At 57.5% G+C, this 8,620-nt stretch overlaps 1 protein-coding gene across 2 annotated transcripts in view; it reads right to left on the bottom strand.

The window, feature by feature from the left end:
• Nucleotides 1-8,620, bottom strand: part of TFCP2L1 (transcription factor CP2 like 1) — a 59,518-nt gene that overhangs the window by 15,068 nt on the left and 35,830 nt on the right. For both annotated transcript variants that reach the window (XM_024734520.1, XM_024734521.1), the window contains 5 exons: nucleotides 7,954-8,030; nucleotides 7,310-7,415; nucleotides 6,517-6,623; nucleotides 5,253-5,405; nucleotides 1,584-1,694 (listed from right to left, as the gene is read on the bottom strand). In XM_024734520.1, coding sequence (XP_024590288.1) covers nucleotides 1,584-1,694; nucleotides 5,253-5,405; nucleotides 6,517-6,623; nucleotides 7,310-7,415; nucleotides 7,954-8,030 — 554 coding nt within the window. The remainder of the gene's footprint in view (nucleotides 1-1,583; nucleotides 1,695-5,252; nucleotides 5,406-6,516; nucleotides 6,624-7,309; nucleotides 7,416-7,953; nucleotides 8,031-8,620) is intronic.

The raw sequence follows: 8,620 nt of genomic DNA, 5'->3' as shown, positions 1-8,620 counted from the left end.
GAGGAAGCCTGCAGCCCCGGGGGGGAGGGGGGAGGGGGGGAGGGGAACAGGAAGGTTGATGAGCAGACAAGAGGGGATCCGGCAGCTCCCAAGGTCACAGGCCAGGTGCGGATTTCAACACCTGGCCTGGGACAGGGGCTGGGACGTTGCCTGGAGCACGCCAGGGGACCTGTCCTCCAGCAGGGAAGTTGGGGGAGAGGCAGAGGCCGGGAGGAGAAGGGTCACCGGGGTGCATCAGGAGCACACACCAGGCCTGGGAAGGGCTAAGGGTCCAAGCACGGCCCCACACACTGCAGAGCTGGCTCTGCCCTGCTGCAAGGGGGCAGGACTCTCTGGGCCAGGGCTCTCCGGCCACCGTCAGCCTCGACCCTATGAAAAGCCAGCACGCATCTGTCCACGCCGCAGAATTAGCATCCCTGCTGCCCTGCTGCACATACTCTTCTGTGTATGGCTTTTCACACACACACACACGCAGACACACCCTCACACACCCACAGGCCTCTTAGCCCCCTGTCCCTGGGCCTCACCCTTAACCCAGACTTAACCCCACCATGGTCAGCACTGGACCTGAGGCATCCACGGAGGGCCTCCTGAGTAAGTCAGATTACTCAGTGGACGAGCCCAACACCTATTAACTGGCCCGATGGCAGGACACAGCGGGGAGGAGTTGTTCAAATCAAAAACAGAGCCCAGTAAAAGAGGCAGCAGCAGCAGTGACCCGTGACAGGAGGAAAAGGGACCTGTGGTATGAAGCATCTCAGAGGTAGCCTGGACGGAAGAACGGCTGGAGCAGGCTGGCGTCGGCGGCAGGGCTGAGAGGAAACGCACCCCAGTATCCACCCAAACAGCAAAGAACGAGAGCTATTTACAGTCTCTGACCCAGCAATCCCCCTCCGAGAACAGACGCTGCAGACATTCTTTCCACGGGCAGAACTACGCTCGCACAAGGTGTTCACGGTACCCTGTGTGAAATGGCAAGAGCCTGGAAATAACCCAGCGTCCAGCAAAGGGCCATCCAGACAACGAAAGCTACACAGCTGGATAAAGAACTAGAAAGCTCTTTATGAAGAGACAGGAAACAGACTCCAAGAGAGGCCGTGGATTAAAGACAGTCAACCACAGAACAGTGTGTGTGTGTGCTGTCGGGGGAAAAAAGAGCGCATGGGGCAAACGTGTGTGAACTGGCTTCATGTGCAGAGCACGTTGGGCCAGATACACAAGGAGCCGGGGGTCGCCTGCTGCCCCGGGGAGAGAAATCGAGGCCAGACAGTGCTGGGAAGGATATCTTCCAATGGAGATGCTCTTATACCTTTTGAATTTGGACCACACGAATATATTATCTATTCCAAAAATCTAAAATAAAAATAACCTAATTTTGAAATGCGCAAATGGTAGCAGAGAGCTAGAAGGTACTTGTGAAACACCTCCCTGGACACCGGGCCTCAACTGAAAGCAGCTCCAGACAAAGGAACACACCACGATTTAACGGGCGCTCTCGTAGAAGCATTCACCCCAAATGGGCACTTTTCCAAGGATCTAAACCAGCCCTCGCCGCCCCTGGCAGAAGGCTCCGGCCAGCTCACCTCTGAGAGGATGGTGGTTTCATAGGATGGCTGGTACTTCTCCTTCTCTTGGGCCGTTCTTTTTTCCATCTTCTCTCGGTCAGTCTTCTGCTTCCGGTCAGCTCCCTTTGGCTGTAAGTGCAGAGCACAGGGGTCCAATGAGTTCAAAGCAGGCAGAGGCAGCTGTCGGGGGGAGATCCAGGGCTGAGCAGTGGGCCCCCCCACCCAAGGCCAGCACACTCCCCACCTCACCCAGAAGCCCAAGCAGGATCTCACGGACAAGAAAGCATCTCTCTCACCTCCCAGGCATCCGACACACAGGTCCACCCGCCCGGAGCCCCTTCCCACCCCGAGGGACTCAGAGCCTGCTACAGGGTCCTACGGGGACTCTACAGGGTCCACTCAGCGGACCATGCAGAAATGCTTGGAGCAGAGCTTTACCAGTGGCCACTCGCTAATGGAGAGGACCCCTCGAGGGCCTTCCGTGGGTTCCCCGTGGACCGTGACAGGAAGTGGATGAGCTGGGAGCTGCTGGCCGGGGCTCGGTCTACAATCGCACGCCATCTTGGCCATCTTGGGGGCCTCCTTGCCCCCAAGTCCTAGGACTACGACCACGCTCCCGGCTTCCACCCCAGGAGGCCCGGCTGACAGGGACCATCCTGACCACTGGGACTGTCCCCTCCTGAGTTCAGGGCCTGGTGGTCGGGGCCAGATATCAAGAGTCCGCAGGACCCAGAACTGAGCGCTTTACTCTGTAGGCAGTGGACCACATGCAGTGGGCAGTCCGGGAGGAAAATTCATCCTCAAGCTCGATGGCGCCTTTGGGATCATCCTGGCGGGCACCTTCCTCAGGCTGCAGCTTTTGACTCCCAGCTCAGGAGATTTGAGGAAATAGCCCTCGGGGAGATGCCCAGGCTGGAGGGAGGGAGGTTTGCTGGGGGTCCTATGGGGACGTGAGTGACAGACCCGGTGTCCAGTGGGAGAGCCGGACATGCGGCAGCCGGGCCCCCATCATCTGGTTTCCCTGCTCCACCTCCGTCCTCCTGTCCTCCTGTCCCAGAAAGGAGGCCCTTCTTCCCGGCCCAGAAGCATTACTGGTAAAGTGTGGCTGAGCCTGCCTGTAGGGGGCAGCCTGTGGGGAGCCGGCGGGGCAGGGAGCGGCCCAGACACCCCCATGGAGTCCCAGGGCCGGGCTCTGAGAAGCCAGGGCTTCCTAGTAACCAGGGTGATCTGAGACGGGAGAGTGATGGGTGGTTCGGCTGGGCTGTGCCTGGCGCCAGTGCACACCCGTCTGAGCTGCCGCTGGTGCGGGTTGGGGGGCTGGCCAGGTCACCTCAGGCATTCTGGGGAGCCCGTTTCGGGTATCAGAGGCTCCTACCCCCCTGCAGGAGACGGTAAGGCAGCTTCCGGCCCCAGTCCCCCAATAACGCCTGGTGTGCAGCTGAGAAGTTGAGCAGAGCCCTCACTCCTGAGCTTTCGCCTCGAGCTGTAGGAGGGGAAGCTCACGGGAGCCATGGGGAGGGCTAGGCATCCCTGGCGCAGACTGCCCCTCCCTCCTACCATCCGGCCGGCGCCCATTCCCAGGGCACGCCCATTCCCAGGGCACGCGCTCGGAGAGCGCTGGAATCACACTGGACGCGCCCACCACCTGAGGGCAGAAGACAGCTGGTGGAACCCTGGACCTGGTCTGTGCGTGACAGGGAGGGGGTGGGACTGCAGGACAGGCAGAGACCACCCGCTGCACAGCCTCGGAGCTGTCCAGGGTGAGCCAGAATCACCCTGGACCCTGGAGCACACACAAGACCAGAGGCACCGGCGGACGGCGTCGGCAGACTAATGCTCCCCAAAGATGGCCACGTCCTAATACCCAGAGCCTGGGAGGATGTTACCTTCCAGGGCAGAAGGGGGCGAGGCTGCAGATGGAATTAAGATGGCCAACAACGTGAGATTAAAATAGGAAGATGAGCCTGGATCATCCCGTGGGCCCAGTGTAATCACAGGGGCTTAGAAGTGGAGCGGGGGCGAGCAGGGGAGTCAGGGTGATGCGTGTGAGAGGGGCTCTACCTACTCCAGCTTTGAGGATGGAGGAGGGGCCACAGGCCAAGGAATGCGGAGGCCTCCAGAAGCCGGAAAGGGCAAGGGAAGAGAGATTCTCCCCTGGGGCCTCCAGAAAGGAATTCAGCCCTCCTGACGCCCCGACTCTAGCCCAGTGAGACCCGGTTCAGACTTCTGACCTCCAGCATTAAAAGACAGTATGTAGTACTGAGCCACTCAACTCTGGGTCATTCTTTTACAGCAGGAAGAGGAAACAAATATGGGGCAGAAATGTAACTTCCTTCGGAGGCCGGTTTCAAGGCTTCATAATGATGCAGCAGGTTTCTGGAGGGTGCTACCGCCCTGGCAGAGAAGACAAACTCACGCTCCCCCCCCACCATCCCTCCCTCCCCACCCAGGGTGGCAGCGCTGACTGACCAAGGTGTCCCAGTGCACAGAGCCCGGCCAGGGCCTCAGGACCCTTTGCCCACAGCCCTCGGGCGGCCAGACACTATCAGTGGGGATGAAGCCAGCTGCCCGGCTGTGTGGCCTGAGTGCAGACACGGGCAGCTTCAGGGCCTTCCAGTCCAGTTGGGAAACAGGCCAGATCACCACTCCACCGCCAGGTTGATGGTTCTACCTATGGGCACTTATTTCCACATCCATCCCAAGCTCAGGAAGATCAACACTGACCCAGCTTCCTCTGGGACGAGGCCCTATTTCTACGGCCGATCACTCTGGCATCTCCAGCCCCAGCAGATGGAGCTTTGTCGGCAAGTCCCCAGGTCCCCTGATTGTGAAAGACGGGGAAGGCACTGGGGCCGGTCCGCGCCCCGTCCTGGGGCACCTGCTGGGATCTCCTGGCCGGCGGGCAGGTCCAGCCTGCTGGCGACGGGACCTGTGGTCCGGCTCGGCACCGGTCCGCCCACCCTGAGGATGACGCGGGGTCTGCGGCCACCCTCCCTCCCTGCGGGGCCACCCTGAGCTACACCACTGTGGACCGTCTTTAGGAAATACTCTGTCCAGACAGATGAGGTGAGAAGCAACGGCAGGAGACTGCAGGGGGTGAGACGAGAAAGGAAATGAAGGGAGGTACCAGGAGGCCACTCGCAGGGGCTAGGGAAGAACATTCGCTGGGATTAACACATACACGCTACCATACGTAAAACAGATAACCAACAAGGAGCTGCTGTACAGCACAGGGAAATACTCTGTAATAACCTAAATGGGAAAAGTATTTGAAAAAGAATAGATACGTGTATATGTATAACTGAATCACTGTGCTGTACACCGGATACTCACACGACATTGTAAATCAACCATACTTCAATAAAAACAAATAAACACGGGAGGTCTCCTAACTTGACTTCTAAGGAGAATCTAATGGGCAACTACAGAATGTGCGGCCAAAGTGCTTGGGAGGAAAAACAAAAATCTACAAGTGTGCCAATCCCACCACTCTGGTCAAGTAGAGCCGAGCCCGGCCGTCTGTGGGGAAAAAAGCAGGCAGGCTGGCTCATCAGAGCCCAGGCAGGAGCCCCGGGGCTCCTTATGGGGACGCCGCACTCCCTGCTGGGCCTCCGCGTTTTGGCATCGCCGTCCCAGGCAGGGCGAGGGGCCGGGTGACGGCGGATGGAGCTGGCGGGGCCGTCCTACCTTGAACACCTTGATCTGGCAGCTGGCCGAGTGCAAGTGTTCCGTGTACTCCCCATTCTCACTCTGCTTGAAGGTATCGATCTGCACCCGAAAGGGCACGCCCTTCTCGCCCCCGTGCTTCCTCGGGGTAAACTCTGTGCTGATGCAGTGCACCTGCAGGGGACGCGGGGGGCAGGTAGCCAGAAGCAGGCGAGGGTGGGCTCTGGACCGCCCCCCACCCATGGGCTCCTCTCCAAATGGAGGTTTCCATTCCGCACGGTCAGACCCACCTCCACCTCTCCGCTCTCCCCCAGTGCTGTCCACTCTGTCGGGCCGCTGGCCGCCCCATCCCCTAACCACAGAGGGCCTGCCCTCTCACCTTTCTCCCTTGACCTTGGAGGCCCTGCCTGACCACCTAAGTCCTTGCCGTTGCTCCAGGCCCACTGACCCCAGCAGACCCCCTCACTCCTGCCCCTGAGAACTCTCCCTTGGCAAATCCCACAGACCACAGAGCAGGGACCACAGCTTAGTCCCTAAGGGCCTGGTGGCCAGGTTACTCAGGCCAGGCCAGAAGCTGGGACCGCTTCTTTATTTCTCGTTATTGCCTGTTACACAGAAGGCACTTGACGTACATTTCTTGCTATAACACTGTGATCACGTCATAATACAATTCATCTTATTGTAATAGTAAACGATAACATTATTATAATTCTTTTAAAATGCAATTCAAGTATCGTAATTATGCAAGGCAAAAAGATCGCTCACTTTCACTGAGCAATCACTATGAACCAGGCCTTGTGGTCATGGCTCTATTTTCACTCCCTAATTTATAAGACAGGTGGGAAAACCAAGAGGCTCAAAAAGGGACACACAGTAAGAGAGCCAGGGGCAAGCCTGGAAGCACAGGGCCCCGGCTGGGCCCTTGGCCACCTCTATCTGCCATGGTGTTTAACACAAGGCCAGGTTCACAACCAGGTGCTTGAGAATTAAATAATTAATTTAATAATAGAAACAATTACGAAAAAATTTTTCACTTCAAATTATTTATGCTAGGCCATACTTATTTTGTAAAAAGCTTACATACTGATAAGCAAAACCCACACAGGATGCTACAACGTCCCGAGTCCTGTGACTCTGAGCCACACCCATCCACCCTTCCAGCCTCCTTTCCTGCAGCAGAGGGCAGGAGCCCATCAGGGCCCCCCGGAAGGATGGTTTCGAGAAACGACCCAATGGACCCCAGAGCTCCAGCTTCCCCACCGAGGGCAAGCTCCCTCCCGCTCACCTGAATGAAAGCAGATGCTCTCTTCGAAGGGTCCCACAAAAACTCAACTGCATTCAGCTGGGTCGGGCTGGCCCTGGGGTCCAAGATACCAACAGACAGTGGAATATCTGTGCACATACACACACAAAAGTGCAATCGTCAGCCACTCCCAAATATTTCAGGAAGGATTCTCATTACAGGTCCAAATTCCTTACACAATTCGAAATGCCAGAAGTTCTGAAAACTAGGCTTTGCATAACTCACTTGGCAGAAGCCTGACTTGACGCCTTTACCCCATTGTGTAGAGTCATTCTGTTTTGCTGGAGGAACATTGCTCTGCTTGACTGCCTGTTGGCGGTGTGACCCTAAGCTATGGGTCTACACACCTTACTGTCATTCCAACTTCTTAGTTCCAAAACCCATCTGGGCCCAAGGGTTGTGGATAAAAGACCGCGGGCCACCGCCTGAGCCCCCAGTTCCATTGCCACTGCCCCTCTCTGTGAGGCCCCCCCGGCCCTTCATCACTCATCATGACCCTTTAAGGCAGGATCTTTCTGCAAAGCTTTCCCTGCTTCTCGCTCCCTGACGGCAGGTCCTTGAATCCCGCATGCCACCCCATCCCAGGCCTCCGCAAAAGGTGAACCCCCGAGGGCAGGCCTGGTGGCACGGTCACCTCCACCAGCTCCTGTGGGGTTTTACATAAGGCAAAAGTGCACCAAGATGCCCTGGACAGGCCTGGGTCCGGATGGCACCCAGGAAGGACCCCCGTGTGCCTGGAGCTCCGTCGGCCTCTCCCCTGGCCCGGGAGACTCACCGATGTCCAGGATGCGGTCCCCGGGCCGGCTCCACCGCCAGCCCTCCAGCTGTTGGTGCTCCGTGTACTGTAGCCGCCGGTCATGGAACACCACACGGATGATGCTCTGGGCAGGGGGAGGGGCAGGGGTGGCAGTAAGGGACAGCTGAGGGTGCGGCCTGAGAGGGACCCACAAGGAACCTGCCCTCAACCATCCCCAAGCCAGACACACCTCCTGCCCTCCAAGGCCTGGAGCTGCCTGGAGGCTTCCTCCCCGCACCCCTCCCAGAACCCCAACAATATGAATGACGGCACGAACACGAGTGCTGCCCTTCTTTCCAGGGTTGCTAAGCGCTCGGCACATGTGGGTCATCTACAAACCCTTCTGCACAGATGAGTAAACTGAAGCTCAGAAAAGGCTGGGAAGAGGCAAAGCCAGGCTGGAAGCCGAGTCTGTCCAACCCAGCGCCCAGTCCATCAGCCCACATCCCTCTAGCTCCCAATGCTGCCGGCCCGCCCGAGGCCCACACTCCAGGGACCAGGAGCCCACCTCTGCCCCTGGAGCTTTCCCCAAACCTCCCAGGCACTCCCGCCGCAAGCCCGGGTGCTGGGACCCCGACAGAGCACCCTCAGGAGCCCAGGAAGGGCGCAGCTGGCAGCCTCACCTTCACATATTTTGTGTTCAGATCCTGAAAATCTCCCAGCTTCCGATTCTCCAGCAGTCGGATTTCATAAGACTGACCTGGAGGGGGGATAATAGGACATTTTGCATTTCTGTCTTCAAATTTGGGACTCCCCCAGCTAGAGGTCTTCTCAACACCCTCAGGGCCCACCCAGGCCTCACGGCCCCAGGGACCAAAGCAGAGAACAAAGGCCACGGACAGCTCAGATCATGTTCTGAGTTTGTCCATGTGGCCTGGAGGGGCGCCTGGGGCTCCCAAGGTAACGCGCGTGACCCCTGGAGAGAGACAGCACCTCTACAATGTTCAAAGACATAGAATCGAAAACAACACACTTAGCGTTCAATTTACAGAATACAACTTCGTATTTCTTTTTTCTTTTTTCTTTCGGCCTCACCACGGCTTGCAGAACTTCCCTGACCAGGGATCGAACCCGTGCCCTCTGCAGCGGAAGCGCGGAGTCTTAACCACTGGACCACCAGGGAAGTCAACAACTTCATATTTCTTTATGAAGAACACCCCCTATACACTCAGATGGAGGACACAGATACTTAAATCTCCATTAAATAACTGACCGGACCCTTCCTGAGAGCAGGTTTAAAGGAACGAATAAAAGCCTGTTAAACATTGTCTCTAATTGCAGAATGAAATG

Source organism: Neophocaena asiaeorientalis, unplaced genomic scaffold (genome assembly GCF_003031525.2).
Source record: "Neophocaena asiaeorientalis asiaeorientalis breed wild unplaced genomic scaffold, Neophocaena_asiaeorientalis_V1.1 scaffold32, whole genome shotgun sequence".
In the NCBI taxonomy this organism is placed as follows: Eukaryota; Metazoa; Chordata; class Mammalia; order Artiodactyla; family Phocoenidae; genus Neophocaena; species Neophocaena asiaeorientalis.
Note: the sequence above shows the minus strand (reverse complement) of the source record. Positions and strands in the feature narration are given on the sequence as shown.